This window comes from Zootermopsis nevadensis, unplaced genomic scaffold (genome assembly GCF_977971745.1).
Source record: "Zootermopsis nevadensis isolate Lab colony 2312 unplaced genomic scaffold, Znev_1.0 Znev_ptg000022l, whole genome shotgun sequence".
In the NCBI taxonomy this organism is placed as follows: domain Eukaryota; kingdom Metazoa; phylum Arthropoda; class Insecta; order Blattodea; family Termopsidae; genus Zootermopsis; species Zootermopsis nevadensis.
Window position 1 is genome coordinate 25,136,576 of NW_028259154.1, and position 14,413 is coordinate 25,150,988.

Below are 14,413 nucleotides of genomic sequence, written 5' to 3' on the forward strand. Positions count from 1 at the left end.
CCCTGTTAGTAGCGAAGGTTTGGATAGAACCCAGATCTTTTTTAACACTAGACTAGTACGTTAACTAGTGGATTCCTGTAATATCATGTACTTAAAAATACACCGAACACTTAATTCTGTCCAACATGATATCAAAATAATGTTCAGTCATTGACAGGCAACTAAATAATCACTTTCTACATCAGTAATTTCGGATTATCCACGCTTTCGTAAGCCATGGTCTGTAAACATCATCCATGGAGCATAAGTGCATAATTAAAATAAAACCATCAGGCCCATATGTATAAGTGAGCGTCATATACTTGACAGATCGGATCATGTAACTTATACAATAAATGCTAATGTATCCTAACAACATTCATCTTATTTTTACAGGTATACCAATGTGTTAAGTTTACTGCTGTTTATGTGTTCAAAGAGCAGATTTGGACAACAACAGAAATAAACGAGCTCTAAACATTTAACTCAAGGTCGAACAACACTCGTAAATTTCTGAAAAACTACTATGTTACTTGCGAAGTATCAAATACTATTTAAACCCTGCAGTGAAATAAAAAATTTACTACTTTTAAATAGTGCATGGAATTTGAAATATGTTCCAATTTAAATATCTATGAGTTTCATCTGAAAACTAATAGACAGGAGACAACTTTAATGGTCTAGGTATAGACGCAAATATAATATTAAAATGTTTTTTTACAAACAGAGTGTGACGTTGTGGACTGGGTTCAAATGACTATATTGAGTGGCTATAAGTTTCTCAAGAAGGACTTAGCATTGTGGAGTGAACAAGTCAGATAATAAGACTGAATTTGTCAAATGAGTGCAAGTAACATACGGTTTAACGACAGAGTAACTGTTACTTAATTTGTAATCTGCGTATGATCCATAGCACGTTATAACGTCATCAGGTCACTTGTAATAGTGTGGATATATACATTTCTAGTTATTGTTTTGAATGCGTATTGCTTGTCTGCTGAAAAATGTTGTCCCCATACACAAGCAGATTTAAAAAGCGCGCTGCACCGCGGTGTTTTCAATTTCTGGTGATGGTGGTGGCACTGATATTGTCGCAGAGATACCAATATTATTTTCGCAGCCCAATCTTTCCTGGCAAGAATAAAACCCCAAATCCTAGAGTATCAGTTAACTCATTGCAATCTACGAAAGTTCCATAGGATCTTACATCTTCAATACAACACATTTCTTGTTGTCCTTGTTTGTCCATTGAAATAAATCTTATCCGCGCTGCGCCACATTGTTTTAAATTTATAATAGTGGTTGTATTGTTGCTGTCACATTGGTGCCAATATTATTTGCAAAGCCGAATCATGGTGATTTGCAGTTCTAAATCTTATAGCATGGCTCTTCACGTCAATAGCTGGCGATTTGAGATAAATAGAAGCGTGACAGAGTGTTCCGTATGTAAACATATTACGAAATAGGTGTGAAAATCAGTTTGTACTTCTGATTCGTGGCAAGTAGTAGACGTCGTCATACTGATATCGCGAGTCTAAAGTGGCGTGTTACGAAACAGAATTTGACAGGTGCAATTGTATTATAACCCTATGTTTTCGAAGTCCTTGTGCAGTGCCCTGAGGGGAGTGAATTCCTACCTTATAAAAGAGGTGTTGAAGTGCCATGTGAACAACATGCCAAATATTTTTCGATATCATCATTGCATGATGTTACCAGAAAGTGTTTCACAGTCTCCCGATTTCTTTTTCCGTCAGGTAGGACATCTCATTAATCTTCTGAAATCCGTACATTTTTAAATATGGAATACAACAAATGTACTTATTTTGTTTGAATTTTAAAACTCTCGTAGTGAGCCCGAAATTTTGGAATGTGTGGGATCTACAAACTAATGTCGCAACTTTAATTTATTTAAATTTCTTCTTAGACATTATATTTGTAGTCCTCTAGAATTGAGTCCAGCATAAGTTCAGAATGTCATTTTAGTGAGTGTCAGGCTAAGTCTAACAGAGGATCTGAAAGAGTTTTTAAAAATGTGGCATAACTGCAGTAATTGTGAGCTGATTTTAATGCTTTAAACCTTTTCATTTTGTATTTTAAATAACAGGGAGTTTTTATGTTTGTATTTAATTTAATCCAACACTTCTTTCAGCTCTTGGATTATGAAAGCAGCACATACACATACCTTTTGGCGGACACCACTACCAAGGAAGCCGTCATAATTGATCCTGTTCTTGAACATGCTGAAAGGGATACACAGCTCATCAAGGATTTGGGATTAAATTTAAAATATGCTAGTAAGTAAAAATCTTACAGATTTTGGACCTGTCTATAGCAGTATGGCTGAAGTTTCTTTCAGGACTTCACACACATATCCCATGCATTTTATTCTCACTTTAGTCACCATAATAGTATTTGGTGAAGAGCACAATTTATAATGCTTCACAGTATGTTGTTTTCTCTGGCTTCCTGTTACAGGCGACTCTCATTATATGTGGGGAGTTTCATTTCTGTAAATTGCCAAAGATATTGAAAACTTGAAAAGCAGGAAATGTTTAACATGCTCGTGGATTTTCTGAGTTATACACAATGAGAGGCCTTAATTTATAGTCCCTGTGTCTGTATTGCAAAGATGTGCATATTTATTATGTATTTTGTACATCCTTCTCTTATGTTAGTTAAAATAATTTTACATCTGTCTCTTCACTTTCATGATTTTTTAATTATTTGAACTGTTCTTTGACAAATGACAATAGTTATACCAGTGAAAGTAAAATAGATTTTGAAAACAGTTTTAGACATGGTACGTCACTAACACTCCTCTTCCTCAATCCCTATTCCATGTGTCTTTTGGACAAATGATCAGGATAGGTAACCATTTTGTGTGGAGATAAGAGTGAGCTATTTTTAAATGTTTATATTGTTTTCTTTCTGATGTCTAGTGAACACCCACATGCACGCTGATCATGTGACTGGCACTGGGCTGCTCAAGAAGCTGCTGCCAGGAACAAAGAGCTTGATCTCTAAATCCAGTGGAGCGGTGGCTGACATCTATGTTCAAGCTGACTTTGATGTTCAGTTTGGGCGTCATAAACTTACAGTGAGATCCACCCCAGGGCACACCAATGGTATACAGACTATCTTAATTCTTAAACATTTTGCATGTCTTGTTAGATGTTTATTCAAATGGAAAATATTTGGAAGGGAAATTGTATATCAAAATTAGATAGTGTCGTATATACATCTAATGCAATTATCAGTTTTTGTAGTCATTTCTATTTACTTTAAATCACATTAATTTCTCCAGGGATACTGCAAATGTGGGTATATTTTCTTTGCATTGAATACACATACAACAAACCTTTTTCATTGTACCAGAGGTCGTGAATAATACAATGCTCATACTTCTTCTTCTATGGCGCAACAGCCTGAAGTTGAGCCTTGGCCTCCTCCCACCTGGGAGGTTTCTATGTCTTTGAAGTGTGTATTTGTGAGTAGTGAGTGACAAGCCCACTGCCTCTGCACAATTTCTACTCAATCCTGATTTTACTACTAGAACCATCTAGTAGTGAATAAGGAGAGACTTGGGTGAGAAATAGCCACTGAGTTTTGTTTATGAAACATCTCGTTCATGCTCGTAAGGTTCTTTTACATGCCGTAAATCCACGACATGGGGCCGGCAGCTTTACTTGCCCTCCGAAGGAAGTTGTGGTACGGATTTTTATCACCCTTAAAAATCTATCGATCTCGGCCAAGTTTGAACCCCCGAACCTCATACAGTGATATTTAATTCTGTTGCTGTTACTAATGGATGCTTCAATCAAGGAGGGTGAGCTGGGCAAGATAAGTAACATGCATGCGACAGATGAGTAACAACTTAAAGTGGATATTACCTACTTCATATTTGTCTCCATATATCAATTATGATTTCTTTTTAGAGTCTTATCCACCCTTTTTAGGTGTGTGTTTGTGAACAAATTAGCATGTTCGAAATCATTTGTTAATAGAATGCAAACAAGAAAGTCGCAGAGCAAAACTTGTGATATTCAGACAGAGTCACAGCATAATATACTTTCTGATCTACCTCAAGGTAATATTCTTGTATCATTAATTTACTTCAGATTCCATTACTACATTTAATTTGCATATTTGTAAAAGTACAGTACTAAAACACCATCAGTTACAAAACTTTTGCTAATTTGTTTGTTAATTTGTTTGCTCTTATTTTTGTTCTAATATTTAGTGATTTCACTCTTCTTTTTCCTGAATTGTTATATTGAATTGCACAAATGCACCCTGAAAACATAATCATTTCACTGTGTCAATCGTACTACAACGAAACTTATATTAATCCAAGAAAGCTATATAAAAGTCCTTAGTTGGACTTTTTTTTTGTTCTCTGGGATCTGAGTTCATAATTCTCAGTCACCATGTAATCTTATACTCATAATACTGATAACATCTGTTGTTCACAGGTTGTGTGACATTCGTGAGTTACGAGCAAGGCATAGCCTTCACTGGTGATGCGCTGCTCATCAGAGGTTGTGGTCGCACTGACTTCCAGGAAGGAAATCCTAAAACCCTCTACAACTCTGTCCATAACCAGATTTTTACACTTCCAGATACTTTTAAGCTTTACCCGGCACATGACTACAAAGGTAAATTGTCTCTCTCTTTCATGTTAACGTCATGTTACCATGATGAGGAATAACACAGTGATGTTTGCTGTCCATGAAATAGTTGAGATATGATTGATTCTTTATTGTTTTGTGATTTTGAGACTCTTTTCAGCTGCATATGTTTTATAGCATCAAATGGTACACTGACTGCAAGTGATGAATTAGAAGAAATGCAGATTGAAGTAGCCATGTGCTGCTTCAACGTATTCTTCTTAAAATAACCCATTACCACATACTTCAAAATTTGCCTCAAAGAACTGCAAAAGAACTTCTGTTATGGTAGGTCGTCTAGAGCTGAGTTTTGGACCCAGAAGCTCCGTTTCACAAAGCTGGATTGCTTATTATTTCATGATATTCAGTAGGTAAGACAGGGTAGAGCACATAGTATGTCAGTATGCATGGGGTGTAGAGACTAGAACAAGGGAGAGGGGAGTTGGTGTGATTAGATGAGGGTGGAGCAGGTGTGTGCAGCTAACTAAGAAACAATCATTTAACAAACTAAACTTATTATAACATTGTCAAATTGTGGTAAGTTCCAACACCAATGTTTCTTTTGGAAGTAGTAATGTTTGCTTTATTGCATCATGCTTCTGTGTTGAGTTAGTTACTATTTCTGCCTATACGTCAGCCTTTGTGATAGTGGTTAAGTAGGATATGATGCAATATGTTTAACATTTAAGTTTACTTAAATAATTGGTGTTGATTCAATTCTTGTTTGATGTTTTCGTTAGACATGGGTTGCAATTATTACTGGATCTTTAATTATTGTGTTATACAAATTCAAGTTGAAAGCTGTTTTTTGTGTGTGTGGCTTATTTATGATGCTGCCAATAACTCAGACAAAAATGTTAAATAACGGATTATTAGTGAATAATAATTGGAAAAGTTATATGAAGGAGGGAGTCAAAGCTTAATTTAAGTTATTATCCTGTCATTTGCTAGGATGAACTGAGGAAGACCACAGAAAACCTCATTCAGGGTAGCTGGTCTCTGAGCTGGGATTTGAACCTGGAACCTATTGAATATGAAGCAAGAATGATATCCACTTGACCATGACATCTGGCATAACATTTTTTGTGAAACTGAGCTGATCAAATAATCTAAATATAGTAAGATTCCTCAAAGTTTGTCCTTTAATCAGAAGATACAGTGTTTGATCTCTTTCATTTTTTGTCATTCCCTCTGAGGCAGTGTTTAGGACATGAAATATACCATAGTGTAGTTATCTCCTCTTCATATTTCAGCTTATCTGAGATCTGCACAATATGTATTTCTCTTGTTGCTCTTGTATTTAGGTCTAGAAGAGTTGTGTGTACTTTATCACTCTTATCTTCAAGTTACAGGAACATCCTTTTGCTCTCTTGTATTTCTGTAAAGAGGCAGAATATTTGTGTATGACCACTTTGGCTGCATGGCTTGTGGAGATGGTGATTGGTGTTTGTGTGATTATAAATGATATTCTACGTTAAGTCACTTTTTCTCTGGTGAAAGCTGAGTGATGCAATCATCTGTATTGTTTACAGAGACTGAATGTGTTTAATAGAGATTCTGATCCTGTGCCAATAAACACCCACATATGTGATCAAAACATTGAGAACTTAAAAATAAATGTGAGCTGTACCTCTAAAACTTCAGATGCAGTGTGAAATGAAAGTAACTACCGCCCTTCTGATCACATTCACCTATAAAACTTCTAGCGTCAATTCTTTAATAGTTTTGCAGTCGTCTGCAATAATGTGAAGTAATTAAATTTTCCTGTTCTTTTATTTTAATTCACAGAACTCATAACAAGGTCTTTGTTCTGAATCTCTTTCCTCTTTTCATCTTATATTTTCACTTTATGTGGGTCGTCTGAACCTCTTATCTCAGAGCAAGAAATATTTATTGGTGAAGTTAAGAAAACTACAAATTTGTAAAGTATGTATTATTTTGTGTGTCTCCCTGTGTGCAGATGGAAAGATAATAGAAAAATTTATCTGAGATAAATAGTGTGAAAGTGTAAATTGGATTCAAGTGGCACAGGATAGAAATGTAATTTATCTAGCAGTGTAGCAGATGACCAACACATATGACTTTTGAATCCCACTGCAGCCTGGCTGTCATGGCTGAGGAATTTAGTGGCTTTCCCTTGACCTCCAGGTTAATACTGTGACGATACCATAAAAAGAAATTGTGTTTCCTCTTCACATCCCTTCAACTCATTTGAAGGTGAATGAGCTATGCAGTGTTTATAATGTTATTAAAGAACTTGCTAACCAATGAGATAAATATATCACTATCAGAAATTTGTTATGCATTAAGGTAGGATTTTTTTCATACAATAGGTGAATTTTATTGTTCCTGAATTTTTATAAATGTGGATGTGAAATTATGTTTGACAGCCATGATTGTTACAGGTCAGACGAGTACAACAGTTGGCGAAGAGAAGCATTACAATCCGCGGCTCACCAAGCCACTGGATGAATTTATCAAAATAATGGAGAATCTTAACCTACCTCATCCAAAAATGATTGGTAAGTTTGAAGCACTGAAATTATTGCTTGTAGTATATTTTTATGTAGAAATGAAGAGAATTTATGTTTATCGTGTTGTTTGCATTAGGAGCGGCACTTTTTAGTAAAATGTGTTTCTCTGATTGAAATCCAAACCTAACTGGTTGGAACAAAAGTAATATATCTGATTATCATTTGGGAGGTGCCTGGTTTGAATCTTAGTTGGAGAGTGATTACACTGGCTGAGATTCTTAATGACTGCATTAGCTCTTCCAGGAAGATGCTAGGAAAGTAACTTAAAATAGGTCATGACTGCTCTTGTCCTCATCCCTACATATTCTTCATTCAAGGGTCTTGCTGCCATTTTAATTTCAATGGAACATAATCTTAGTAGTTGGCACAGCATCATAAAATAACCAAACAAGCAACAGGCAAGCTCAGAATCCTGTTTGATATGTGAAAGTTTTTGAATAATTTTAGTATTTGAATTTAACCTTGAAAACTGTAATATTATTGTTTCTGGAGTGGCAAGAAGAAAGAAGACTATTTATACCCTGCTGTCAGCTTCTAAAGAAAGTACAGGTGTCCTTAATAATGAAGAGAATTTCTTTCTCTGTTTCTGTTAGTTGGCAAGAATGCATAAAACCATTGATTCTGAAAGTACTATCATTATACACCTGCTGTTGTGGCAGAAATGTGTAGTTTGTTTTAATTTAAAATATTTATGTGACTGAAATAATGGAATCATGCGTTTGACCGATGTATAAGAAGTACTTAGTATAAAGTTAGGTCTTCATGAATTCTTCTCAGAGTACCAGCTGTGCCAGGTGGTTGAATGGAGAAAACACAAACGGATTGAGAACGGTCTTTGTCCTCGTACTGAAATACCCTGAGGATGAGGATGGAGATGGTTCTTGAAACATTGGTGTTTTCACCATTCAACCACCTGACACGGCTGGTAGCCCAAGAATAATTCATTATACTTAGTCGCTGTGAAAGCTTCAGATCATACAAGTTAGGTCTTGTTTGGCAAACGGTAGGTTGTGGACTGGATTCATTTGACTCAGTATGGGAGCCACTGGGCCATCAGGTTCCATAAAAGGCATAGAATTTCTTGACTACTTATAGCTGCTTTTAGCTTCTGGAGGACGACTCAGTTCCATGAAATTACTTCATTACTGGTCATTAACAGTTATTTCCAACCACATGCCCCTTCTGTTTCTTGTAATTGATATTAACTTGGAAGAATGCATTGCTCTTATAATATCCTTCTTATTATAGTATTAACCGTGTGTGTGTGTGTGTGTGTTTTGTTGCCTGTTGCAGACAGAGCTGTTCCAGCAAACAGAGTGTGTGGTCTGCATGACGTGCCCTGAGCAGACCCCCTGTCAGATAAGTTCTGTAGTGGTAGAGTATTGGTTATCGTAACTACTGTTCCATGTGTCTTGTTGCATACCAAGTCTGAGAAATTGTTATTAATATTTTCTAAATATATATTTTTGTTACTGTTATATGTGATATATTTTTATACTGTAATGATTACATCATTGAGCTTTTTATGGAACTTTGTTAGACTCTTTTGTAAGATTCTAACTGTTTATTTCTTTTATTCTAACTGCATAGGAAATGTAACAATTCAAAGATAATATCAGTCACAGATTAGATATTCATGAATTCTTTCTTACAGTAGAAACAAAATAGCTGAAATCTATCTCTTAGAGAAATTTAGAGAGTATTGAAAAAAGTTATACATACTGATGTTAACAAGCGTAACTATGAAATATTGTGGTCCTGCTGTTGCATTTGTGTTACTTGTTTCACATATGGAACTAGGAACTTGTTCTATCTGCTTGTAACAGATGGAAGATTTTTTTAAAAAAGTTTAGTACTGCTATGTAAAATTTATATTAAGTAGTAATTTAGAAGTAAAGTATTGAAAGACAGTGCATTTTATAAAAATCAGTTGCAAGTGTCCTTGAGGAGAAAATACGGTGTAACAGCTTGTGGAACAATATGTAGGCATTTATCATCTGTCTGAAGAAGAGGACAAATGATTAGAAATGTCAGTGTATAAGGATCATACATACAATGTAAAATCCTGCAAACTGTCATATTCAAAATATATGTAAAATGGGATTTACATCAATTTGTAGTTTTCTTTATTTTTAATTCATTTGCTCTCCCTGTAGCTTGATGTAAGTTGTCATTTGTTGTACCTCTGCATTTTACATGATCCATAGACACTACCCAGATCTGAGATTCCACATCCAAATATTCCGTGGTGCTGTGATTGTTTGTGAAGGTTTTCTGTAGCTTCTCCGAGTTCTTTCTTGGTTAGCATCTTCAAACAGGCAATGACTAATTCTTTTCCAATTTGTCATTCACTTTGATCCTAACATCGGGCACTATATAATCTGTGCAGTTGAGAAAGTGTCATTAAGTGACTAAGAAATCATGATCCGTAATTGTGTTTTTATTGTTCATGTATTGTTACAAAGCTAATAAAGGGGATACTCCATTCGTATGAAGCTGGAGGTTTGCCAGTAACAGCATGGTTCTGAGACGTTATTTTTAGAAGGTGTGTTTAAGAGTTTGTGTGGAATATAATGTACCCCTGTTAAATTGCTTGTGACTTCTCAGTGGAATTGCTTGTTCTTGTCGTAGTTCATTGCAATATTCATTTAGTAGTGTGAACCAGCTTACATTTTTCAGTGTTACATATCATTTTCTGTTGTGTTTGGGTTGGGATGTGGGAAAGTTGGTTTTGGGTTCTGTGCCACTGCCATCAGAGCTTGATATATTTATTTTAAAAAGCTCTTAATGCTTTGTATCTGTATGTGTATCTGAAATTGATTTTGGAGGACTAATATTGTGATCTTCAGGTTCGATAAAAGGTGGTGGATTTCTTGACTAGCTGAGAGACTGTTAGCTTATAAAGGACGCTGCTACATGTCGTTAGTTAAGTGGATAAGGGATGTGTATATTTTAGCACTTTGCAGCATATTAATATGAAAAACGAAGTGACAATTTACTGAAAATTAGATGGATGTGAATTCCACCATTCAGACCTGGAGACTTTGACATATCTGGTTTTGTCTCTTGGACCAAAGCCAGATGTTGCTGGCAGATTGCTGAGCTGTGAGTAAGTGGGATCAGCCATTCATGGGGGGAGGGTGGGAGGGCCCACACATGCTCTAACATGTGATGTAAACATCAGTTTATATATGATAAATTATTTCTGCCATAAAACTAGCATATTTTATTACACATCAACACTGGTATAACTTATTTTCTTTCTGGTATCCAATTTCCCTACTAATGGCACTGTGGAAGCAAAGAAAATATGCTATTTTTATAGTCTTTTGTTTACAGCACTAACCATTAGCTTTGTTCAGAATAAACTGATTATTTTGAATCTTTTGGCACTGGTAGTAGAAAAGGAGTCAAGTCTGTATTTAATTTGCCTCATGTCCACTTTCCAGTGAAGGAAGGTCTCCCCCATAGTGTGGGTATGTACAATGGCTGAGAATTCTTTTTGTGTTAGACTGTGAACTGTTTTATGGAAGCAAATAAGCAAAAAAGTTGAAGTGTGATGTATCAGTATAAACAGTTTGGTTCAGTGTAACTCAGAAGACCATAGTAAAAACATCAGAGTGTTTATCTAACACAGCAGTAGTATTGACATATTCAATTCTGAAAAAAATTTCTGAAATATTTTATATAGCTTATAGTTTTAAAATCTTATGTTTTGTCAGTCTGAATGATGCTGAATGTATTGAATCAACTTCTTTATATTCTTTTATCTTATAGAACACACTCAAGTGGAAATGTTTTTAATCTGCCACATTAATTTTTATTCCTCATTCCTGTGGGTTAGTTAGAAAGCTCTTTGGTTCTGGGACTGGTGCAAGATCAAGACACAAGAAACCGCATGACACATACTGGAGTTTGGAAACCCACAATGGTGCAAACAGATGTTTTATGACAGTAAATTAATGTATACTTCTAAGTACAGACAGTTTAACTGTAAAGAGCCACCAGTGTTATTCCAGACAAGATTAGTGCATTCACTGTAAATTTGATTTTCACTAGCAATGACACAGTGTATAACTGGAGTCTGGTACATTGGTGCAGCGGCTCTATTGATTCTGCTGCCATCTGGAGCAGAGCAAGGTGAGTTTTTAAGTTAATGAGTTTTCCTTGGTTAGCACTAATTTGTAGTTTTATTCCTGATTGTGTTTTCTGTAATCCCAGACTGAGATTAGAACTTGGGACCTCCCAAATATGAAACCACAATGTTTGATGTGAAATGATAAACTATGATTTGTCATTTCTTAGTCCTTATAACTTGGATACATTTAATGTTACTGAAATAGATGTAGGAGTTTTCAGTTGTATTTGAAACATGCTAAAGTAATGGTTCTAATGTTTAACATTTTTTCAAAGTTTAACTGGTTGTCCCAAGAAAAATTACAGGGATGTCTAGACTGCAATTTTAATGACAGAGTGTCTGATTATCCTAAGCTGTAACAGAGTATTATCTGTTTCAGTGAGAAGTTATGGTGAGTCTTGTATCTCTGATGATGAATGTGTGGGTCATCACATGTTGTGCATAGCCAATGAGACAGAGAGTCATTGCTATTGTAACAGGTACATTATTGAAACTGGTATAGTTTGGTTTAGTAACACATGTTGCTAAGATAGTTGGATCCACATAAATAATAACAGAACTGATTGCTATAAAGCAAGTATTTAAAATGGAACAAATGTGGAATGTTCAACATTCAGGCACATTTTGACAAACAGAATGCCATGAAACCATGTCTGACAAATATTAGGCAGTGCTGATGTGAGACTAAACTTTTTTTAGGTCCTACAGTTGGTATGAAGAGCTGAAACAATGTGTGCGAACGGAAAATGCCTCTGTAGTGCTGGCGACCTTTCATGATCACCAAGACATCATCAGTAAGAGTATAAGGCTGTGTTAAATATCAAACAAGGGTGGGCAAGCAGTAGCCTGTGTTTAAGGTCCAGTCCTTAACATAATTACAGTGGAAAAGCACTTTCCTGCTTCTGTACCTATAGCAGAAGGAAAGGAAAGTGTTTTTATGCCTGAAGGATGTGAAACCTTGTAATTAATTTATTTATTACCAGAAGTAAGTGGTTGGTAACACTGTTTATAGTTGTTGTGTTAGGCAACACGATAAACTAAAGATTATCTCAATAAGTTTAAGAACAAAGTAGAAAAAAATGTAAAAGTGTTTGATCTAAGAATAACTTAATTTTGATGAATGATTTTTGGTACTTACATTTTTCCTGGTAATAATATGTAACACACCAGATTTGTGATACATTTCAGAAGTGTACTTCTCTGTGTTGTTCTATAAGTGTTTCATTCTGCAGAAAGCTGTTCTTTTTGCCTCTACAGAACTGAATTCTCATTCTGAACACAAGATGTTCATCAAAATCAGTGTTGTTGGTCTGATCGCTGTTCTCTCAATATGCATATTTCTCCTTTCCTGCATTGCATATGGCTGCTGCTCTTGTACTCGGTGAGTAACACATGCTTTAAAAAATACTGCAGTTGCTAATGGAATTATAATTACATTGATGCCGTGTTTGTTAGATCTGATTAATAAACTGTGATAACTTAAGTTGATAGATTGGTGGAGGTTTCAATAAAGCACTTATTATTTCAAACATCATGTTATGACTGACTTATATTTGGAAGGTTAATGGATTTCATTCAGAAGCCACTTATAGCAAAGGTTTTCATGACGCTTGATAAACCCAAGCATTGGCCATAATTGCAGATGCTGTTCAAGTGAGTGCTCTTTTTCAGCAGCAGAGAACTCTTGATAAATTTTAGCTATTGTTAATATATTATATTTTTTCTCCAACTGTTGTCACCTGCTTGAAGTCAAGTTAGATCAGGTGTGGGCAGAAAAAGACCTGCAAAAACATTTGGTCCAGCATGCAGTAATGTTTATATATTATTAATAATACTGTACTTTATACATATTACACTTTTATATGAATCATAGAGAAATAATTGTAGCATGAATGAATAAATAAATAAACAAATATCAAGACTGCAAATGGACATCAAATTTGCATGTCCTTAGAACATATATTTACTATTTATCTTTATCATTCCTATAACTGGGTATGAAAAAGTCATGGAGCTCACTCTGTCACCATCTGTTTCCTGTCTCAACACTTTGAGGTTACCAGCCAGAGTTTAGGATACATGTTTGAATTAATCATCGATAAACTAATCTTTATGTATTATTAAAGCATATGTGTTTGCTTATAATGGAGGATCAGTAACCAGAAAACAAATGAGTCTGCTGCATCATGTCCAGCAACCTGTCCACTACACAACATGCCCCTGGTACAGCAACAAGATAAGCCAGTTGCTGATACAGGTGAGTTCTGTATAATGGTATGAGAGAGCTGTGATATTACACTTTCACTTGTTATCACTGTACAGTCAGAGCTAATGATATCATCATAAAGTATGCCATAAATATATAAAATAAAGAAAATCATGAAGAGGCCTATAATGTATAACATTTTATTTTTTGGCAGGAAAGGCGCAGTGGCAAGATATGCATTGCCCCATAACTGTATTGGACGATATTGACATCTGCTAGCAGCACACTTGTGTGATATTTTGAATCTGATGTTCACTCAGGATGAGTTTCATATTACAGTACTGTATTTGTATACATGCTCTCCAATAAATTAATATTGTGCATGTCATTGTCTTCACTTATATCTGTGAAATGAAGATGAAGACAATAATGGCAGGAGAAAATCTTACTATACATGCCTTAGGCTTGACAGTAGTAAAATTATGATGAATGAAATTATATGGATGTTTGATATCCAATATACCACAAGCCAGGACATCCAAAATTCCTGTCTTATTTTTCCTTGATATGATTTTCCCTGAACATGTATTTGACTTACAGAAAAACAGATATGAATCAAGTACTACTCTGGTGGTAAGTATAAATTATGAGTAATAATATATTAATGAATAAAACTTGGTTCTAATTTAAATTTCTCCAGCCTGAATGCAAGTTGACAATTACTAAACCTTTTTACTTAATATTGCTTTTACTCTGATTAAATGCAGGAGGTAAATTTATTTTGGGGTGGTGTGTGGATGTGAAGCTTGAATTAGAACTTACTGCATTTTTGGCTGATCTACCGATGTTGTTCACAATATTATGCGTCCTTAACTAAGAGATGGCTGTA

The 14,413-nt window shown here is 35.2% G+C and overlaps 2 protein-coding genes across 3 annotated transcripts; both read left to right on the plus strand.

The window, feature by feature from the left end:
* Positions 1–1,318: 1,318 nt before the first annotated feature.
* Positions 1,319–9,293, plus strand: LOC110839151 (persulfide dioxygenase ETHE1, mitochondrial). 2 transcript variants are annotated; one of them, XM_022083055.2, is made up of 6 exons: positions 1,320–1,733; positions 2,129–2,273; positions 2,919–3,104; positions 4,452–4,634; positions 7,052–7,168; positions 8,474–9,293. In XM_022083055.2, exons 1-6 carry the CDS (start codon positions 1,569–1,571, stop codon positions 8,521–8,523), a joined length of 846 nt encoding a protein of 281 aa, XP_021938747.1. In that variant the 5' UTR covers positions 1,320–1,568; the 3' UTR covers positions 8,524–9,293. The 2 variants fall into 2 exon arrangements, with proteins under 2 accessions (XP_087210185.1, XP_021938747.1); XM_087354059.1 differs by lacking the exons at positions 7,052–7,168; positions 8,474–9,293 and adding an exon at positions 4,768–5,027 and having other exon boundaries at positions 1,319–1,733.
* Positions 9,294–10,184: 891 nt separating this feature from the next.
* On the plus strand, positions 10,185–13,907 carry LOC110839152 (uncharacterized). Its single transcript, XM_087354060.1, has 7 exons — positions 10,185–10,285; positions 11,240–11,320; positions 11,698–11,797; positions 12,018–12,112; positions 12,576–12,699; positions 13,469–13,575; positions 13,739–13,907. The coding sequence occupies exons 2-7, from the start codon at positions 11,242–11,244 to the stop codon at positions 13,801–13,803; spliced, it is 570 nt and encodes a 189-aa protein (XP_087210186.1). The 5' UTR covers positions 10,185–10,285; positions 11,240–11,241; the 3' UTR covers positions 13,804–13,907.
* Positions 13,908–14,413: the final 506 nt, after the last annotated feature.